This window comes from Hyperolius riggenbachi, chromosome 2, assembly GCF_040937935.1.
Source record: "Hyperolius riggenbachi isolate aHypRig1 chromosome 2, aHypRig1.pri, whole genome shotgun sequence".
NCBI classification, from domain to species: Eukaryota; Metazoa; Chordata; class Amphibia; order Anura; family Hyperoliidae; genus Hyperolius; species Hyperolius riggenbachi.
In genome coordinates, this window is record NC_090647.1 from 259590901 (window position 1) to 259613431 (window position 22531).

Consider the following 22531-nt stretch of genomic DNA (forward strand, 5'->3'; position numbering starts at 1 on the left):
TCATTCTACTCCCCTCTCTTATCAAAATTCCCCTCATTACCACCTTATGGGCCTCCCACACCACTATTGGCGATATCTCACCTCTAGCGTTCTCCTCGAAGTAGAGTTTCATCTCCTCCTCGAGCATCCGCGCTATTTCCTCTTTTCTCAGCAATGATTCATTTAGCTTCCAATTCCATGGGCCCCTCTCCCTTGATCTAAATCCCACCTTAATACTAATCGGGGAATGGTCTGATATTACTGACGATTCAATTCTTGCCTCAATTTCTTCTGATAGTAAGTTATGCGAGACCAGGAAGTAATCTAATCTAGAATATGAATTATGCCGAGGCGAGTAGTATGTATAATCTCTTGATGTAGGATGTTGAATACGCCAGATATCCACTAATTGACGCTTACTTAATTCCCTCCTGATTCTTTGATGGGCTCCTCTGGTGAGGGATGACTTCCCCGTGGACGTGTCTATATGAGGATCCATTGCAAGATTTAAATCCCCCGCCACCACTATTGTCCCCTCTGCAAATTCGTCTAGCCTATTCAACAACTGATCCATAAATCCCACCTGACCTGTATTTGGCGCATAAATCACACCTAGAGTCATCCTTCTATCGTTAAATATCCCCTTTATTATTAAATATCTTCCCTGTGTATCTTTACTTATTTCAATCTCCTCTTGACGTATACTATTTGCTAATACTATTGCTACCCCCCTACTTTTAGCTTCCACATTATTGCTATAGTATGCAGTCGGGTACCTTCTGTTAGTAATCCCTGGGTGGTGCTCCCCTCTCAGGTGGGTTTCCTGCAGAAAAGCCACCTGGATTTGTTGTTTATGGAGGCTCTGGAGTAATATCGCTCTTTTTTCTTGGATATTCAACCCATGGACATTCTGGGAGAACATATTAATGTGTATCATCTTTTTGTTTGTCTAATTTTCTTTTATGGCCAGGTGGGAAAATTCCGAAGCAGTGCCAAGATAGTAAGAAAAAGAAAGAAGAAAAGAAAGAAAGAAAAACAACAAAAAAGTTAAAAATAGACAGCCTTCCCTGCCTACTCTCGTTTAGTGGACGTCGTCCACTCTCCCTTCTACAGGGGTATGTGAAAATCCTTCCATTTTGAGGGTTTTTCTCCCCTCCATTTTCCTGGGCTCTCAGCCCTTTAAGAGGCTGGAGACGGTACATCACAACCCGTAAGGCGCACCCCCTCTCCCCCCCCCCCCCCCCAGACGGATCATCTCCTCTTAACTATCCCTGCTGTTACCTTCACACTACACCTCCCCCTGCTTTTCATCTTCCTCTTTTCTCTCCTATACCTCACCTCCTCATCCTCCCCCACTCTACACACTCCAATCTTCCCTAGTGCTGGGCTATTTTGTGCGGTTCCAGGGAGATGGGTCACATTTTCTTTCACATGTTATATTATTAATCAATCATTATCGCTTCCCCCCCCCCCAATTTTCAGGCTGGGCGAGGGGGGCACCAAGGTGCGCCCCCCGTCCACCCCCGACAACCGCACACCCCCCCCCCCCCCGCCCCTTAGGGCATACCTGTGCACATATATTTCACACCCAGTCACATCCTATATATATCAATTATATCTACGCATATTATGTGTAATTACATATCATTATATCACGTCACTCTCCCTTCGGCCCATACACTGATTTTCAGGCTGGGCGAGAGGGGCACCGAGGCGCGCCCCCCGTCCACCCCTACAGGCCACCTCCACCCCCCCCCCCCACAAGCCGCCCCTCAAAGCACGATTATATACATTTGTTCCACCTCTTCACATATTGTGTGCAAATACTTATCGTTATATCCCGCCACCCCCCCCCCCCCCCCCCGATTTTCAGGCTGGGCGAGGGGGGCACCGGAGTACGCCCCCCGTCCATCCCTAGTAGCCGCCCCCCCCCCCACAAACCGCCCCTCAGAGCATACCTGTGTACATATATTTTCACCCCCAAACACATCCTATATATGTCAATTATATCTTCGCATATTGTGTGCAACTACACATCATTATGTCACGCCACTCACCCTTCCATCCCCTTCTAATTTTCTCCCCCCACCCCCCGATCTTCAGGCTGGACGAGGGGGGCCCCGAGGTGCACCCCCCAACCACCCCTGCCAACCCCATCCTCCCCCCCCCCCCCTGCAAACCACCCATCACCGCGTACCTGTGTACATATATTTTACACCCAATCACCTCCTATATGTATCAATTATATCTTCACATATTGTGTATAATTACATATCATTATATCACGCCACTCTCCCTTCCACCACCCCCCCTGGTTATCAGGCTGGGCGAGGGGGGCACCGAAGTGCGCCCCCCGTCCACCCCCACCGATCACCTCCACCCCCCCCCCCCCCACAAGCCGCCCCACAAAACATAATTATATACATTTGTTCCACATCTTCACATATTGTGTGCAATTACTTATCGTTGTATCACACCACCCCACCTCCCCCCCCCCCAATTTTCAGGCGGGGCGAGGGGGGCACCAAGGTGCGCCCCCCGTCCATCCCTAGTGACCCACAAACCTGTGTACGCATATTATACACCCAGTCACCTCCTATATATATCAATTATGTCTTCACATATTGTGTATAATTACATAACACTATGTCACGCCACTCTCCCTTCCACCCCCCCCCCCTGATTTTCAGGCTGGGCGAGGGGGGCACCGAAGTGCGCCCCCCGTCCACCCCTACAGACCACCACCCCCCCCTACAGCCCATCCCTCAGGGCATAATTGTGTACATTTGTTTCACACCTATATGCATTTCTTTTCCCCTCCCATCCCCCCCAGTCCGCACTTGTAACCCAGCACTCAGTTGAAGATATTACTTAATGTGAAGGTTCATACTCCTTAGGCATACAATGTTCAGTTCGGCAGTTTAGGAGTATTGTTAAATAACTTTCAGCTTCGGCGGCCTCGCCGCGTCTTACCCATCATTATCCCCTCTGCGTCCCAGTCAGGGAGCTCCACCGCTGCGATATCAAATGTTCTGAAAAGTTCAGGCAAATCCTCAGGATTTCTGAGAATAAAAGCGAGGGCTCCCCTTTTAATTTGCAGAGATAATGGATACCCCCATCTATAGATTACTCCCTCCCTCTGTAGCACCTGGATCAGGGGTTTAAGAGCTCTCCTCTGTTGAAGTGTTGATGTTGCCAGATCTTGAAAAAGTTGTAGCGATTTGCCTTCAAATTCTATTTCTGGATGTTTCCATGCTGCTGACATAATTGCTTCTTTTTCCGTGTGGTAGTGTAGCCGACAAATCACATCCCCATCTTTTTCCCTTGCTATTGGGTTTAATCCCAACGCCCGATGAATTCTGTCGATAACAATCACTTGATCTTCCGGCCTTTTCAAGATCCTATTAAAGATGGTCTGAGCAGTTTGACGCAGCCTCTCTCCTCCTATGGACTCCTGCAGCCCCCGGATCCTGATGTTTGAGCGTCTGGAGCGATTTTGCATATCTTCAAGTTGGGTGTGCACCACCCTATTGATTAATTTTTGATTATTTCTTTCTTGCTGTAGCTCCGTCAGCATTGTTTTCACCTTAGAGAGCTCCTGCTCCAGTTCCTCCGTCCGTGCGGTTAATGCTCCCACTTCCTCTCTTAGAGTGTTCACCTCTGTATGCGTGGCCGCTAGTTGGGCAGCATTTGCAGGTATGCCCACATTTCTTCTAGGCTAGTGGCTTTTCTATTAATGACAGGTTGCGGTGGACTTTCCTGGGTTGTTTTACTTGTTTTCGCTGGTATTCGTTCGTGTGGGCTACCTGCATTTGCTGGGGTAAAAAAATCGGCTGCACCCCTCTGTGGTGTTTTAGTCCCAGTGCCTGTGGCCCCCACGTTTCCCGTTTCAGCACCCTTTTTCTTTGTGCCCCCTGCCATCTCAGGGTATACTTCAACCCAGGCTTTAATATACTTCAATGTAGTCTCAGCCAGCTAACTGTCACTTTAAGTTCATAGGGAGAACAAGGGCTTAGTACAACGCGTCTCACCTGCTCACGGTGCTACCAGACTGTGGTTTATGTAGAAGTCTCACGCTGCCGGGAGGCGCCTTCCAGCCTGCTTTCTAATTTCCGTCCTGAACACCACTCCAGGCTGCAGAGGCCGCTCAGCTCATTTCCAATGGGCGCGGGCAGCCTTAATGATCACTCTCCTCTCTTCACGCCCTGCTCGGCCGGTACGACCTGGCCCTTCCTCCCACGTCCTGCTCGTGTGGGAACTCCGCACAGCCCCTGCCACCTTCCTCTCCCAGCCTGCTTTAGGGGGAATTTCTTCGCCACCCCTGTCACGCCACCTCTATTTCCGCCGGGCAATCGTGGCGCACTCCTCCGGCTTCCTGGTCCAGAGCCTACGGCGTCCAGCCTCACTCCACCTCACACTGCAGGCTGCCGCCGCCCGCTCCGGATCCCTTCCAAGCCGCGGTAGCCGCCTCTCTTATCGCGCCCCCGGGCGTCTATCTCCACAGCGGGGACCGCTCACTGATTCCCTTAGCTCCGTCGGGTGGGGAAGTGGCGCGCACGCACCTACGTCATGACGTCCGCTCCTCCTCTAAATTGTCAGGAATCCCTTTAACTTTAACTGGTTTTAATAGGAGTCCGAAGCAATCATAAAAAAAAAAAAAAAAAAACATACTTAAGACAAGGGAAGGCTCTGGGCCCTATAGAGCCTTACCGGTTTTCCTACGGTCCCTGCGTTCCACCGCTGGATCCCCGGTTAGCAGTCTCCGACTGATGGGTTGGAGACTGCTGACTTCCACCGCTGCTGGAGGCTTCGGCAATCTTCAGGTGACTGAGTGCTCCCGAAGACAGGCTGTGCTGTACTGCACATGCGTGGGTGTGGAAGAATGCGTGCTTGCGCATGCGCGGTACAGAGTTGCATATCTTTGGGAGCACTAAGGCTCCCTAAGTTTGCAAAAGCCTCCAGTAGTAGCGGAAGTGAGCAGTCTCCAACCCAGCACTGGAACGTGGGGCCCGTAGTAGGAACAGGAAGCCTCCATAGGACCCAGAGCTTTCCCTCTTCCTTAGGTATCTGTTTTGTTTTTTCTATCTTTGCTTCAGACTCACTTTAACCTTTTGGGGACCGACGTAGGTTGAATCTACGTCCAGCAGGTGGTGCTCCCACCCTGACTGGACGTTGATTCAACGTCCGCGCTAACAAACCATCCCAATGTGATCGTGCGTACTGGAGAGGGGAGATTAAGCTGTCATATGGCAGCTGACATCTCGCCTCAGTGATCAGCAGCCATCGCGTATGGCTGCTGATCACGTTATCACTATGATCGCTGTCGGATCGTAGTGATCACTTTGACAGCTGCGGCAGTAGGGAGGAAAGAAGAGGATCCACTCACCTCCCTGCTGTTCCTGCGACGATCTGCGCTCCCCACTGCTCTGGCCGGCATCTCTGCTCCTTCTGACGTCAGCTCCGGGTGCCGGCTTAATGAAGTCGTGACCTGGAACTGAGCAGCAGTAGGAGAAGAGATGCCGGCCGGAGCAGAGGGGTTTGCTGCAGCTCGGCGCTGTAGCCTGGAAGGTGAGTGAAAGCAGCTGCTGAACGGAGGACACGGCCCAGAAAGACCCTGCAGGGAACCGTCTGCCCTAACCCCCCAAACGCCCCCCCCCCCCCTTTCAGCAAAAATGCCTGGTCCTTAAGGGGGGTTAGGCGGCCGGTCCCGGAAAAAGGTTAAAGGATACCCGAAGTGACGTGACATGATGAGATAGACATGGGTATGTACAGTATGTACACAAATAACTATGCTGTGTTCCTTTTTTTTCTTTCTCTGCCTGAAAGAGTTAAATATCAGGTATGTAAGTGGCTGACTCAGTCCTGACTCAGACAGGAAGCGACTACAGTGTGACCCTCACTGATAGGAAATTCCAACTATAAAACACTTTCCTAGTAGAAAATGGCTTCTGAGAGCAAGAAAGAGGTAAAAAGGGGAATTTTTTTTTATCAGTGAAGGTCACACTGTAGTCACTTCCTGTCTGAGTCAGGACTGAGTCAGCCACTTACACACCTGATATATAACTCTTTCAGGCAGAGAAAGAAAAAAAGGAACACACAGGGGCGTCTCACCCACCAGGCATGTATAGGCGGTTGCCTGGGGCGCCATGAGGTGGTGAGGCGCCATGAGGTGGTGAGGCGCATTCCCCCGCCGCTGCTACCGTGACCATGTTTTTTTTTTTTTTTTAATATTGTATTACCTCCCACCTCAGTCCCCGGTGCTCGGCACGCTACCATGTGCTCAGCAGTGCCTCCACCTCCACTTCTCCCCAGCCAATAGAGCAATCAATACTGCTCTTCTCTGCCAGGCTCCTTCTTTAAAGCCGTGCCCCTTCTTCTCAGTAGCCACACAGGTAAAGTGTTTACCTCGTGTGGCCCAGCCTTTAACTCCGCCCCATGCCAGTCAAACCAAGAGCCAGCGGCCAGCCAGCTTATGCCCCCGACAGTGACCCCCCACCTGTGTCACTGGCTGCACACAGACACTGGAGCGAGACAGCCAGGGGACTGATGCAGTCACAGAGAGAAGAATGTGATGTGTCCGTGTTGGAGCCCCGCCCCCGCACAAGACAGCAACACAGCCCGGGAGAAGGGAAGTTTCTGCTCCAGAGTAGTGATGGGAATTCTGGCTCTTTTCAGAGAATCGGCTCCCATTAAAGAGCCGGCTCTTACGGCTCTGAATCGGCTCTTCATTAAATATCACTAGACACCACTCAGAATCGGAGTAAAAGCCCCGCCCCCGTCTCCATGACAATTCCAGACTGCTTCTCTGACTGGGGCAATCCCTCCTGCTACTGCTCTGCTCCGCCCCATACACTCCTACAAGCTGCAAGAGGAGGACTACATCTCCCAACATGCTTCAGCGGCCTTTATTGCAGAGCAAAGCAGAGCTCTGTGGGGCAGCTGAGGCATCGGCTCTTTCAAAGCTGAGAACCGGCTCTTGTCGTTTGCAGCAAAGAGCCGGCTCTTAGAGCCGGCTCGTTTGCGAACGACCCATCACTACTCCAGAGATGATAAGCTGCATGCACAGGCAGAAGAGAAGGTATGCAGGCAGGCTGCTAAGAACACTTCCTGTCCTGTGTGCAGACTCCCAGTACTGTTATAACTGCTAGAATGTGCCCTGCTCTTTTGATACTAGAGTTTTCTTTGAAAGCTGGTTAGACTGTAGGCTGGTAAAGCTGTAAACCTGTGCTTTAGTGCTGTCTCTCCCTCTCCCCTATCTGTTCCTCTGCCCCCTCTTCCATCTTATGCTGTCTCTACCCCTCTCTGTTCCTCTGCACTCTCTTCCATCTTATGCTGTCTCTCCCTCTCCCCTCTGTTTCTCTGCACCCTCTTCCATCTTATGCTGTCTATCCCTCCCCCTCTCTGTTCCTCTACCCCCCTCTTACATCTTATGCTGCCTCTCCCTCTCTACTCTTTCCCTCTGCTCGGATTACGTGTATTTTCTGGTGAAACGCTTCCGCATTACGATTATTTTCTGGTGAAACGCTGCTGCCCTATGATTAATTTCTGGTGAAATGCTGCTGCAATAAGTGTATTTTCTGGTGAAACGCTGCCACCTTACGAATATTTTCCGGTGAACTGCTGCTGCAATAAGTGTATTTTCTGGTGAAACACTGCCACATTACGATTATTTTCTGGTGAATTACGATTCTGAATTACGATAATTACTATTATTTTCTGATTAAACACTGCCGCATTATGATTATTTTCTGGTGAAACGATGCTGCATTATGATTATTTTCCTGGGGGGAGGGGCTTGGGGGGGGCGCCACAGGTTTTCTCGCCTGGAGTGACAAAATGACTAGAGGCACCCCTGGGAACACAGCATAGTTATTTGTGTGCTAAGTACTGTACATACACATGTCTATCTCATCATGTCACATGTCAGTTCGAGAATCCTTCAAACTGTCTTCATAAGCATTTGATTGAATAAAGTTGTCTTGTTGGAAACCTTGAGCGGCTCCACACTTGTTTTTATACACTTTTTCGCCTGTAGTGCTGCCCCTGCTTATTCAGTATAAGGAACCATACATGATGTGGTGAGATCATTTCTTGTGCTTACAAAATATGTTTGCCTAACCTTTTCTTAGTGAGAGCATCCATCCCTCTGATTAACGTAGTTGCACTTTTTGCAACTTCCCCCCCCCCCCCCCCCATTCCTTTCTTATTATTATTTTCTGCAGCAGCACATCTCAATTGTCCACAATTAAAGGGACTCTGTAACAAAAATGTCATTGTGTTTTCTACCATCGTACAGGTTCCTAAACCTATTATAATGTGCTCTGGCTTACTGCAGCACTTTCTACTATCACCATCTCTGTAATAAATCGGCTTATCTTTCCCCTGTCGGACTTGTCGTCCTGTGTCTGGAAGGCTGCCAACTCTTCAGTGTGATCTGCTATGCATGCATGCCTGTGTGTGTGTGTTATTTACATTAGCCAGCTTTTCTCTGCTCTCTTATCTTTTACAAGCTGGATAAATCCTCTGTTCACATACTGATGAGTCACATACTGCAGAATTACAGACAAAGGGGCAGAGCTGTCTGCAAGAAGAAACAAATAATCAGCTTGTATGAGCTGCAGGGGGAAAGAAACACACAAATGATCTCTTGAGATTCAAAAGGAAGGCTGTATACAGCCTGATTGTGTATGGATGTATTTTCTATGTGTGGACATACTGTACATCAACCTACTTCCTGTTTTGGTGGCCATTTTGTTTGTTTACAAACAAACTTTTTAAAACTGTTTTTGACTACTTTTAATGCGGCGGGGAGCGGCGAAATTGTGACAGAGGGTAATAGGAGATGTTCTCTAACACACTGGTATGTTTACTTTTGTGTGATTTTAACAATACAGATTCTCTTTAAGTTTCCAGTCTGATCTTAATTTAGAAGTTCTACAGTCCAATTTTTTTATTTACTTTCCAATAAAAACTCTTGTGAGTTGATTTTATGTCACTAACAACCTTCAGCTTCTAGTTTTACAGTTTTTGCTACATTTTTTAGATGCAGTTCATTCATGCTTTAGGGCCCCAAAGGTGTTTATTTTATACTTAATGTCCAAAATGGTATCTATGCGTTGCAGTACCCTCATACTTTAGGGCCCTAAGGCATTTATTTTATACTTAATGTCCAAAATGGTATCTATTCATTTTTACATATAGAATTTTTACTCTCATAAGGTTCATACATTTTATTTTAACATAGTCATTAAGAATGTTTGAAAGTTTGTCATTGTCCTGACAAGTGTCCTCATCCTACAATTTACTGTCCCACTCTACTAAAGATGCCCAAACATTTAGGGCCCTTATACACCAAATGCTTTGCGTTACAGCAGCATTTAAAAAAAAAAAAAAAGTCTGGCGCACAAAAAGTTGCATGCGGTTTTACCGCAAATTTCCTCTATGTCACTTCTGGTGGGAAAGGTGCACAGCGGAAATATGCATGCACAATGTGATTAAAAGTCACTCTTTTCAGGCAAACTTGTGTTGTCCTTTGTTGATATCAGTGTGTCAGCACACTGTGTGTTGGGTCTTTATGTAAATTGCAAAAACAGTTGCATCGCATTACTTTTGATGTGATTTTACGCAACTTAATGCATCTGGTGTGTAGGGGCCCATATAGATAACCACCAGTATAGCAAGAAAATCCCTTTCTGGTATCTGATCAGAGAGATCTATTCCTTCCACACACTGCACATAGATTTTTATTAGATTTAAGCACAAAACCTATTGAACCGCAGTGCAATGAATGCTGTGGGCCATCAATATACCGCCACTCCTGCCCTGCCTGTTCCGTCTGGTCAGAATTTTGATTATGATTGATCTGACATGTTTGGGCATAGATTTATGGCAAATTCTGGCTTCCTCCTGCCCCCTTCAGGCTAATCGGTCCCTCGCGGTCCTCCACCTGGATCCTCCGCTAGATGCCTCTTTAGCTCCGTGAGTCAAGGTGTACTTCGCATGCATGCGCCCCGTCGCGCTCCCGGCAACGGGGGGTGCGTGCGGCTGTACTGCGCCGAATGGCGGGCTTACCACACCACCTAGCAGAAGATCCAGGCAATGGAAGGGTCCATTCACACTGAAACAGTTGCTGTCAGTTTTAACTGGACGGACAACTGATGTCCATTTTACCCTATGGGACTGAAAGCTGTGTACTGCTATGGAACAACTGATCAGTTAAAATAGCATCTGTTTTTCAGCACTCAGTGTGAAAGATGCCTAAGCATCTAATAAATTCTATTTTTCTAGCTGTTGTGATGTTGATCCTGCAGTAGTGCAACTAAAAGCACACCTGAACAGGATTCAAAACTAGGGATTTTAACTTACCTGCCCCCCCCAATAAGGTCCCTCTGCATCCTTTGGGTCCCCACCGTTCTTTCGCTTGCTTGTAAGTTCTGAGAAACGCCTCCATTGCATTTCACTGTCATAGCACTATGCTGATCACAAGCACTCTGAAAATCATCTAAAGAAGCTAGAATACTGCAATTTGTAGGAGAAACAAATTTCTAAGTTGGAGCAGGAAAGAACTTATAATACACAAGCAGCCAAGTTGTCCATCCTTAAGTTTGGTCCAGCATCTTTGTTTTGCTGCTGAGTAATCTCCTGATGAGATGCATCTTCAGTCCTCTCATGTAATTTTAGATTAATATTCTGCGTCAAATATTTCTGCTTTATTCGCCGTTCTCTCTGCTGGTATATTTTTATTTTCTTGTGAGCAAGTTCTAATTTCCTCTCTAGTTCCCAAATTTTTCTCTTCAGTTCAGCAGGGCTGGGAAGGCAGTAGGCATGATCCAAGAGAGATGCTGGTTGTTTGCTGGTCAATGTAGAACCCTGGGGTGGAGGCTTCTCACATAGCCTTATAATGGTGGTTTTCTTTGCAAGAGCAATCTGTAGCATGAAGATAAATTACAGGCAATGATTTTTTGTGTGGGTTTTTTTGTGTTTTTTTTTTCTCCATAGCAGTGCATTGTGAAAAAACTTCAGTTTTTCAGTGTATAGTGTGAAAAGAGACCATAGGGAAACATGGACACTTGACTGCACAACAGTTGTCCTTTCAGTCACAACTGTCAGCAACTGAAATAATGTAAAAGGATCCTTAGGGTCCTTTCACACTGAATCAGTTGCTGTTAGTTATAACTAAAAGAACAAATGACATGCAGCTCAGTGTCCATGTTTCCCTATGGGTCAGTTCACATTATAATCGTCCAAACACTTTTATAGCATTTTTAATGTAACCCTTTTATACTTTGATACAATAAAGTGGATTTTTCATTAAAAAAAAGAGTTGTGCCGGACTGAAGTCGATACTAAGTTCACATTATATGCATTTTAACTGAAGCTTTTCACAATGCACTACTATAGAACAAAAGATCAGTTAAAACGCATCAGTTTTTCAGAGTTCAATGTAAAACTGTCAACAGTCAGGCTATTGGGCCAATCAAAGTGCAGGAATATTGTACTTTGAAGCTACTGGACCCACCGGTCTCTGGCTGGGTTGAGTGGAGTGCTTGTTAAGTATAACGAAGCGCTCTTTAAAGGAAAACAGAGCTGAGGGAAAAAAAAAAAAGTTTTATACATACCTGGGGCTTCCTCCAGCCCCATGTGCTCAGATCGCTCCCACGCCGCCGTCCTCAGTCTTCTCCATCTTCTGTACCGGGTCCCGTTACTTCCTCCAGTCTGACGCAAGTTAAGTGCACTATTTACATATCTCTCTAGCAGCCACCGGAGATTTGTAGAGGGCGCACTTCTCTTGCGCAGACTGGACCCGACTGGAGGAAGTAACGGGACCTGGTACAGAAGACGGAGAAGACTGAGGACGGCGGCGTGGGAGCGATCCGAGCGCATGGGGCAGGAGGAAGCCCCAGGTATGTGTGACATTTTTTTTTCCTCAGCTCTGGTACACTTTAATCTATCTGAGCCAAGCATAATTTAACTGCGCACGCTATAGCTGCATAGCGTGCGCAAGGGATTATAAAACACTCTCTGCTCTCATTAAGCTTAGTGAATCAACCTCATATGTTATTCATAAACAAATGTTTTCCAGTTGTGCAGACTTACTTTGTCCAGCATATGGTCAGGATAAATAAATATTGTGGGCACAGCATTTGCTCTCAAACGTACAGTCTGCCCCGTTCTGTCAAAACAAGGTTCTTCAAAATGTTCTGAACACAAAAATGTGTGCAGGCTTGGAATAAAATTTTCCCTGTTAAGAAGATCAAGCCACTGTCTTCGCCGTTCTGGGTGTGATGGAAGTCTGTTATAATAAAAAATATATAAATAAATAAATAAAACACACAGAAAAAAAATAACTTTATAGCTCCACATCAAGGGCAAAATGCTCAAAAACGACTCTTACTGGTAGTGGGATTTCCATGAGTACTCCATCACAGGGGGCCCACCAAGAGAATACCAAACCTCAAAATAAAGATTAGAAAAATGTTTTAATTGTATCCCCCCCCCCCAACGTACAAATCTACTTACCATTTGGGTGGGGTTTTATGTCTCCGTCATGCAAGATTCATGAAAATCCCATTGCCAATGAGATTCATTTCAAATTTCCAATTCGTCATCCACGACTAGGGGTCTACAAAGATCTTGTAGCTTATGTCCCTCGGGTGAGACATCTGCAGAAAGGACTTTCTGGCCAAGCGACAGATGGTGTACATTTTTTATAGTGCCTAATGAACGAATGCTACATTTGCAAATTTTGTCTAACAAGGTTGATGCCTTTTTTTTTTTAGCTGATCAGCAGGAATAGTTTCACAAAAAGCTAAACTCTCTTGGCGTGTATGGTAGTGCAGGCTGGCGCTCAGAGTTAACTCACCTGTGTTCCACCTCATGCTGCTGTGCTTCATGCTGCTCTCTTAACACTTCCTTATTTACAACCAAACTTTAGAAGGTGAAAATGTCAAAAGATCGGCAGGGTACACACTTGCAGGGCCGTTTTCCCCTGCGTTTCCGGGTTTTGCGGTCGCGTCTAACGCGTGCGTTTTTCCACGTGCGTTTCCGCGTTTATGCGATTGCATGGCATGTACTGCCATGCAACGTGCGGGAAAAAGCAGAAAACTGTGCGTTTAGAAAACGCGGAGAAAAACGCGAACGCAAACGCGCACAAACGCATGCGGCACAGCGTTTCCTGCGCTAGGCTATTAATTTCAATAGCCTCTAAAATCATGCGCGTTTTGCCGTTCGCGGCAAAACACGCAAAACCGCATGTAGTGTGTTTCCTGCCGGAAAATAGCGGTGAAAGGTGGCATCATAGGTGGGTTAACCCTCTTAGCCATGGTCCCATACACACTGGGACGGTTTTTCAATTCATGAAACTGTTCTTTCTCATCCTTGTTTTCAGCCCAAGAGGGAGAAACTGGCATAGGCTTCTTTTCCATGGACGGCTGACCGGCATGTTTGCCAAGCAGTTCATTTACATGCAGCTGAATGGCAGCATCTGGTTTGACATGCAGCGATGTTACCCGACAGTGAAAAACAATCTCATGTTGTGTCTGAGCACAGCAACCCCCCGGGCTCAGATGCTTCAGTCCTTTTGAGGCAAACACTCTCCTCTTCTACTCCTGTAGCTGCTGGCGACGTAATGGTACACTGTAGCTTCCTGCCACTATACAGATTCGGGTCTGTACTTCCTGCTTCTGTACTTACTCATTATTGGTTATTACTGTACCCCAGTGGTGTGCATGCATGGGAGTCACGCATGACGTGCTGCTGGGGTTACAGTAACAACCACTAATGAGGAAGTACAGCACCAGAAAGTATGGAGTGAACGCAACGTACCACTATATCACCAGCAGCTGCAGGAGAAGATGAGTGCATCTGCATCAACAGGACTGGAGCCAGTGTAGTGCAGCCAGTGCTGTGTAGCTTAACCGGTGGAGTAGAATGGATTAGTGTAGTTTGGGTAGTTAGTGGGGTAGCAGGGGGTAGTGTAGTGTAACTGAGCAGTGTAGCCTAAAGGATGACTGTGGTAAGCAGAAAATGGATCCTGCCATATTTATTTATGAGGCCAATCTTGTCAGATCTGACAATGTCAGAAACACCTGATTTGATGCATGCTTGTTCAAAACTAAAAAGGACTAAAAGGATTAGAGGCAGAGGATCATCAGCAGGATAGCCAGGCAACTGGTATTGTTTAAAAGGGAAATGAATATGGCAGCCTCAATATCCCTCCCACTTCCATTGTCCTTTAAGGTGGCCACTCATAATCCAATCATTTTTCATCCAATTTTACCAAATCTATGTAGTATAAGGGTAAATTGAATGAATATATTGAATGGATAATTTAGGCAGTCCCTCATATTACATAGAAATTGTAAGATTGGATGAAAAAGATCATTAGATAGAGTAGCTTAAAGGGACACTTAATCACCTGGGCGTTATGGACGAGCTCAGCTCGTCCAGTAACGCCGCGGTGGATTGTTCAGGCCCTGCTGGGCCGATTTGCATAATTTTTTTTTATACATGCAGCTAGCACTTTGCTAGCTGCGTGTCTTACCCGATCACCACCGCTTGCCACCGATCTGCAACTACCCGCCGTGAAAGAGGCCCCCCCCCGCAGACCCCTTGCGTAGCCTGGCCAATCACCGCCAGGCTGCGCTATGGGGTGGATCGGGACTCCCTGTGATGTCACAACGTCGATGATGTTATTCCGTTCGTCGCCATGGCGACGGGGGAAGCCCTGCAGGAAATCCCATTCAGAACGGGATTTCCTGATCGGTATTCAGGCCGGCAGCGATCGGAAGGGTGGGAGGGAGAGAGCAGGGAGGGGGAATCATGTAGCTAGCAATAGGCTAGCTACATGAAAAAAAAAATTAGGTCAAAGAAACCCTCCCACGGCCGTGCGAATCACAACGCCAGGGAGGTTAAGGCTCGAAAAAAAAATGAGTTTTACTCACCTGGGGCTTCTACCAGCCCCCTGCAGCTGTCCGGTGCCCTCGCAGTCTCGATCAGATGCTCCTGGCCCCGCCGGCAGCCACTTCCGACAGGCACCGACAGGCCCGGGAACGCGAGGGACTCTTCACGTTCCTGGCCGCAATAGCAGTATAGAGGGCGCTATTGTGGCCAGGAATTCGAAGAATCACTCGCGTTCCCAGGCCTGTCGCAGAAAACGGAAGAGGCTGCCAGCGGGGGACAGGAGCATCTGATCGAGCATGCGTGGGCACCGGACAGCTGCAGGGGGCTAATAGAAGCCCCAGGTGAGTAAAACACTTTTTTTTTTTTCCGAACCTTAAGTGACCCTTTAAAGACAGCTTGGGGGGGGGGGGGGGGGGTCCAGGGATACCGCTTAGTATTTTTTTCCCTAATTTTAGCCCTCTAAACCTAGGTGCATGTTACAATTCGAAAAAGTATTGTACATCTAATTTAATAAATGTAGCTTCACCTTTATTTGATGTATTGTCATAAAATGAAGGTAAAATTAAGGCTATATTAAAGGTGACACATTGTGGTGCAATGCAATTATATTGTAATGGTATGTTCACATTTATGCATTAGTAGTATGGTGGAATCCATCATTGCAATGCGTAAAGTGTGGTACCATATAACACGTGTTAACAGCTGCAGTAAAGCAATCTTTGTATGTACCGTATGCATCGCACTGCACATATTAACACGCAATGCCACTTTTACCCACCATTGCCATCCTGTTTTAACAGAATACACACTGCAACATGTCACTGTGAACTTAGCCTAAATCCTGAAATTCAATAGGCAACTTAAAGGATGCCAGAGGCAGGGGCGTAGCAATAGGGGTTGCAGAGGTAGCGACCGCATCAGGGCCCTTGAGGCAGAGGGGCCCCATGGGGCCTTTCCTAAACCAAAGTATAAGCTGTTTATTGGTCCTGTGTTGGTAATAATCACTTCTATAGATGCTTTGAACTTTAGTAATCATTAACACACTGTTCCCCATCCCCTTCTTGCACCTCTAACACAGTAGATGACCTTGGCAGGTTTTGTTGCGCCGTATCAAGTGTTACGTATAGAGTGCTTGGGGGGGCCTAATGTAAAACTCGCACCGGGGCCCTGAGCTCCATAGCTACGCCACTGGCCAGAGGTCAAGTGTCCAGCTAAAATGGTGGCTGCATGCATGCGTGTGCAGATGTCTTCATTCTTACCGATTCTCCCACTTACCATGCCCCCTCTCAGGGGCAAACGCAGGATTTTTAAGGGGGGGAGGGGGGATTCCTGAAAGGTCCAGAAGCACTTATGTCTTTGAGTGCTTCCGAATACAGGTGGCTCCATACTGCCCATGCACAAAAGTGCGCTGGCGTATTACGGAGCTGCCTATCTTTGGAAGTACTCAAGGACACGAGTGTTTCTGAGGGCTTCTGGTAGCAGCAAATTTGAACGGGGTACAGCGCTGGAACAACTCCCCGAGAGAGGAACGGGAGATAGACTTAGTTTGGACAATTCAGTGGAATATGCCACATAGTGTCGCATAGCGCAAGCGATACCCATATGATGCAGGGATATATGCATCTATGGAAGATGGCGGCGCTATATAAATACTAAATAATAATATTTTGCCTCACCAGAATTGCACTTTTATTTAGCTTTCCTGTATGACAAGAAGACACAGACACCCAGCACTAGGGGAAGAGGGAAACAAAGGTGAATGAGGGAGGCTGGTGCACACCAAGAGGGCTTCTGAGCGTTTTTCAAATCAACAGTGATTTGAAAAGCGCTTGGCTAATGTTACCCCATGACAGTGTTCTCACAGTAGCATTGTGACTTTTTCAAAATTGCACGTATACTGCATGTAGCATGTTTTTGAGCGATTCATTCAAAAATCGCTCTGAAAATCGCTTCACAAAATTTGCACCTTTCCGTGCACCTGCCCAGTAGCACGGAATCAATTGGGCTGGATATTTTCCACCAAGCCTGAACAGATCTGTACTACTGTGCAAGCCGTCCTGTGCAGTGCATCTGCGGTTCTTCATATACGAGAGAGCAGAAGTTTCCAGCGCGAAGCAGTGGTCTGCAGGAGAACGTGGAAACCCTCTGCATCCCAGAGGCTTCCCTCTACCAAGGTAAGTACAGATCGTCTTTCACTTACAAACTGGAGTAGTTACAACATTTAAGAGATAGAGAGTTGTCTTTATGTACAAATTACAGTACTGTTTTTTTTTTAATGACATATTTTTTGTGGCTAAATGTTACGGTATTGTATTACCTGGCATTGGTAGTTTAAAGCACTTTAAATGCACATTGAAAAAAGAAAAAAAAAAAAAAAAACAACACTGTTTATTCTATATATGTTTAACAAAGGATTCAACTTACAAACAAATTGAACTTTACAAATGATCCCCAGAAACGGAACCTGTTTGTGAGTGGGGGACTGTCTGTATCTAATTTTGCCTCCATTAAAGTGACACTGAAGTGAATAAAACCTTCTGATATAATTGGCCTCAATTCACTAAGATCATGCTGGAGATAATAAGACAAGAGAAAACTTACCTCCACACAGTGAGAGAGTAATCCTATCTCTTCATTCCTTATGTTACCTCCTCTGTAGTTATTTTCACACGCAGTTAATTAACAGCCTGTCTTTAACTCTGGAGTTATTTTAAGGATTGGAGAGTTAACTTAAAGAGGAGTTGTTAGGTATAAGGTCTCAGAGAAAATAAACACATATATCAGTAGCTAAAGATTGGCTGTACTTACATTACATATGCATTTCACTGTCCACGTTTGGATTTCACAGAATTTGTATATAGTATATGCAGAGATAGATGCTCCTGACAGCTCATGGCAGGCTCCATGTTTTTCTGTCAAATGTGTCGTCATGTCCTGCCTGCTTCCTGATCACAGATAAGCTCGTACTTGAACAACACAGTGTGCAGTGAATATTAATGAGCCATGTGGCTAGGAACAATAGCTGACTCCTGCAGTGTACTCTGCCCGGAGATTTATCAGTGCTACGCGCTGGACTGATTACAAGCTGCTGTAACGTCTCATTAGCAGCCGAGGGGAGAGCCCCAGAATGCTTTGCAGTATGGTATGCGGCTTGCTTCTTCTTAAGAATAACAGCCTTGCTGATAAGCACACATCAAAGGTAACTGAGATTTTTATCTTCACTAATGGCTTTTGGGCTTCCTTCTAAACTGTTTAACACAGGAGAATAGAGGTTTAAATTAGCTTCTGCAGCCTGACAGTTACTCTTTAAAGACAGAAGAGTTAACTTTAGGTTTGCCTGAGGTAAAATGTTTCTTGAATACTACATGCCTTATCACCATGGAGATAACTCTAGAAACGTTATTAAAGACAGGAGATAATCTTAGTGAATTGAGGCCATTGAATTGTATGTGTACTACAGATAATTCATAGAACATTAGTAGCAAAGAAAAGAGTCTCATATTTTTATTTTCAGGTACATAGTTTTATTTTATAAAATTGCATCATTCTCTAATATTTGCAGTTTACAAACTACACTTTGCATTTTAAACTATGAAACAGAGCAGAGATAATGACACTTTTAAATGCCCTGCAGTAAAACCTTATTTGAAGAAGTATTTCATTGTTTCTTTGATGTATAAGTGCTTCAGAAAATAGCACTGCTCTCTGACTAAATTAGGCCTCTTTTCCACGGACTGTTGATAGGCAGTGAAAAGCCTCTCAAACTCTCACAACTGCTCACTACTGCCTGGTAACTGCTAGAGATGTCAGCGAATGGTTCCCGAACCGTTCGCCCGGAGAACCCCTCACCCTGTACTACATTCGGGTCGCTAAGACCCGGAGTAGTACGGCTGTGCTGGACCGGCAGTGCGCGTCCTTGATCGTGCGCCTGTTGCCAGGCACTCTCTGCACATGTGCGTGACGTTATGAGTGACGTCACGCTCATGCTTAGAGAGTGCCTGGCAACAGGCGCACGATCAAAGACGCGCACCGCCGGCCCAGCGCAGCCGTACTACTGCGGGTCATAGCAACCCGAATGTAGTATCGGTCCATAGAGATTCGCTGGCGAACGGATCGCCAACATCTCTAGTAACTGCTCACTGCTGCCTGGTAACTGCTTGCTGAGCACACAGCTCAACAGTCTGTGGAAAAGAGGCCAAATGGTGTGTAAAAAAAAAAAAAAAGATTAATGAAAGATCTTAGACCAATTTTACCACCTTCCAACAGATCTTTTGCAGATACTGATCTGTTACGTGTACAACATCTTTGTGTACAGCATCTTGCAAAGATTTTTATCTGACGGGGAGTTTAGCTCAATAGAATAGACTGTGTAGAGTATGGCTCTCATACTACATGGAAGGGGGTAAAATTGATCTAAGATCTTTCATTAATCTTTCAAGTGTGTACACACCATTAGTCTGAGAGCTCAGAGAAGCTCATTTGCATAGAAAACAAGTGAAGTTCCTTAACTTTTCCTGCACTGGAAAACGATGAGACTCCTATTTTTGCTACTAATGTTCTATTTCTTAGCTGTACTACAAATACAATTCATTATAACATAAGTTTACTTTCACTTCAGATTTCCTTTAAATTTAAAGGTTTGCTGGACAGCAATAGCAGGGTCCTGGTTTCTTCCACAAGAAACAGCTGATAAAACAGAGGTTATGTATGTGTTAGTTACCTACCTATGAAAGGTCACATGACTGTCTCGTTTAGAGTTGTTAGAACAGCCAAATGCAGCGCAGGTTGTGGGCATTGCTGTTACTATGCCATAAGGATATAATCTATCATAGATAGAAATTATGTAATTCTATTAAACGGTCAAAAGTAGCAAGTTCTCTTCCATTTCCAATATGTCTGCCGCAAGCTTCACCATGTCACATGACCAGAGTCTTTGCCTGGGAACTGGCGTCGTCACTTCAGTGTTTTGCTGAAGCCGCCGGTGTAATTTGACGCTAGGGAGAATTGTAGTACAGCTGTTTGACTTTTTTTTTTTTTTTTACAAGACTTCAAAAACGTTTTAACATAACAGTATATTGCTTGTAAGCTGAAGCAGATAGCTCAGCACGGAATGCTGTGCGTGCTGTGAAAGGTCGGTGTCTCAGCAGGCGGCAGGGAACACCGTCTCTACAAGCCGGGACCTGTATGCAAGAGATCCAACATTCACCTCCGCTGCTTGTGAACGGGGGAGCCTAGATGTGGATGATCGCCTAGCCATGTACAATGTGTACAGTAGGAGGAGGCATCCTGTGTAGGAAGGCGCTGAGACCATGAGAGGGAGCTGATGCAATCACGAGCTGCGTAGTCATCATTTGTCAATCTGACCGGCACATGGCTTGATTCTGTCGCCCAATCACATCACAGCTCCAGTCTGTGTTAACTGTTTAGCTCCAATCATTGTGCTATTCTGCTACAAATCATTCAGCATCTCAGTTGTTCTTGTGCAGAGTCAGACTGCTGTGCACTGGGGACCTGACAGGCAAGTGTTTGGTGAGCATTTCATTCAGTAAATTAATGTATTAATTAAACATGTAGAGCTAATGAGATACTTGTGTAATATATTTACCAGTTGTGTTGCTTAATATTGTCCAAACGATCTAGGGAGGTCTGTCTGCAGCATTTCACCAGTTTGATTATCTTGCTGTTTGGTGACAGTAGCGCTCTAGTTTTCTGCAGCTGCACCAGTTATTTTAGGAGGCTGATCAGAGCTGGGCTGAGGCAGAGGCGAGAGAGGCTCCAGCCTCGGTGCAGTGTAGGAGGGGGCGCACAACTCACTCAGCTATCATTTCCCTATTGTGTTTGAAGCAGAGAGAATAAAGAAAAGGGGATACGTGGCAGTGACTGCAAGCCAGTTAACTAGAGATTAAGGTGTTTGGAGGTTGGGGGCCCTGGGGCGCCTCTTAGTCTAATAGCAATCGGTGTATGATGGAATTGGGTGGAAGGGATGGAGGGGCGCACTTTGGTGTCTCATGGTGTCTCAGCCTTGGGTGCTGGAAGACCTTGTCCCGGGCTCTGGGGCTGATTTATCAACACAGGTGCAAAGAAAGTGGAGCAGTTGCCTAGAACAAACAGTCAGAATCCATATTTCATATAACCTTGTGTGTTGCTGTGGGCAACAGCTCCAGTTTTACATGACTTGACTTGACTTGACTTCTTGCCTCTGCAAGCCATCCTGCACTTTGGACTGGTCTAAGCACTACTGATAATGACTAGTTTTTACTTTATGCATGTGTCCTATATTTTTAGTGCTGTATTATGTCATGCAACCCAAATGTATTGTTTTTCAAATGTATTGATCAGTTTGTACAGTATATATGTAACTTAGGGTTCATTCATGCTATGTGTGTTATAACGCAAGTTATAATCGTACAGCAAAAGTCCCATAGTCGCATTGGTTCCATTGCGCATCGGGTTCCTTCATAAAAACGCAAGCTGTGCACTACCAGATACTGTTCACATTACTACCAGGTCACAAATGAATTTTGATGAGGTACTGCCTAAGCCAGTTCTAGTAACAATGAAGCCCATCTTGACACCCATACCCCCTTCCCCGGCAGACATGACCCCTCCCCCCCCATCCCTAAAGCGGCATTAGGGACCCTTAGTTGACAGTTCTTCCCCCAGGGCCCTGAACCAGTTGCCGGGCCCCCCCAGGTTAACCACCCTCCCACCATTAATAATTGACAGTGAGAAATTACCTGCCAGCACTAATATATAACATTTAGTTATGCCAGTGTTAACATTTCAATAGTAATAACACTGACTTTGCTCAGTTTGGTCATTGCACAGTAGATGGGCTGTTTCGCCTGTTCATTCTCTCCCACCCTTCTATGCTCTTTTGTTCTCCTTTCCTGTTCTTAGCTACTGAAACCACTTCACACTTCCACACACCTCGACTCCGTACCCAGTAACGGCACCCTTGGCCAGCCAAATTTCGAGGGGTTATGGGGTGTGTGTGGGACCCTTAGGGACTCTGGGCAATGTCCCCCTTTGCCTCTATTATTGCACCGGCCCTGGGAACTGACTTGTAATGGCTTAAAGCACACCTGCATTGGGGAATAAAATTTGGAATGAACCCCATGGTGGGCTAGATTACCTTCTCTGGAGTGTCCTGACGCTGCTCGTTGTTCTCGGGGTACCTCCAGTTCCCCATATCCAGTCCTCTTACCTCCTGAGCCTTCCGGAAGTTCCTCTGAGCAGTGCAGGGTGATTTGCACTGTGTCCCTTGGGGAAACTTCCGTAAAAGTGTTAGACTGAATTATCCCATCGATACTTAGAGGACAGGGTATGGCAGGGACCCTGAGTTCTAAGGGCAGAACAATGAGGAAGAGGTCATCTAGCTCACGATGGGCTAAAATGAATTGCCCCCCCCCCCCCTTCTTTCCAATTCAGGGGTACCTTATGCTATCTTTGAATAGATTCCTGCTTAGTTCATCAAAGGTGAGTAGGTACAAGGTGGTAGTATCAATCACTGCTACTGTACCCAGACAGTTTACAGATGGGGATTGATTTCAAATGTGGCCGTTTAATGTCCTGTGAATTACGAGCAAGACGTTAGAATTAAGTATTTGTATGCTTGCTAGTGTTCTTCCTAATTGTGTGCATGTGCACC

General features: G+C 46.2%; 2 protein-coding genes across 3 annotated transcripts in view; one reads left to right on the forward strand and one right to left on the reverse strand.

Annotated features, from left to right (window-relative positions):
• Positions 1-8975: 8975 nt before the first annotated feature.
• LOC137546291 (THAP domain-containing protein 2-like) lies at positions 8976-20230 on the reverse strand. The gene is made up of 3 exons (XM_068268573.1): positions 19605-20230; positions 12076-12271; positions 8976-10905 (listed from the first exon to the last, which is right to left on the reverse strand). Exons 1-3 carry the CDS (start codon positions 19673-19675, stop codon positions 10546-10548), a joined length of 627 nt encoding a protein of 208 aa, XP_068124674.1. The 5' UTR covers positions 19676-20230; the 3' UTR covers positions 8976-10545.
• The window catches only part of PSPH (phosphoserine phosphatase), a 32768-nt gene continuing 30062 nt past the window's right edge, over positions 19826-22531 (forward strand). Inside the window, exon 1 of one of the 2 annotated variants that reach the window (XM_068268571.1) lies at positions 19826-20409. The gene's annotated coding sequence lies outside the window, so the exon portion shown is untranslated. The remainder of the gene's footprint in view (positions 20410-22531) is intronic. The other variant, XM_068268572.1, reaches the window with a different exon arrangement.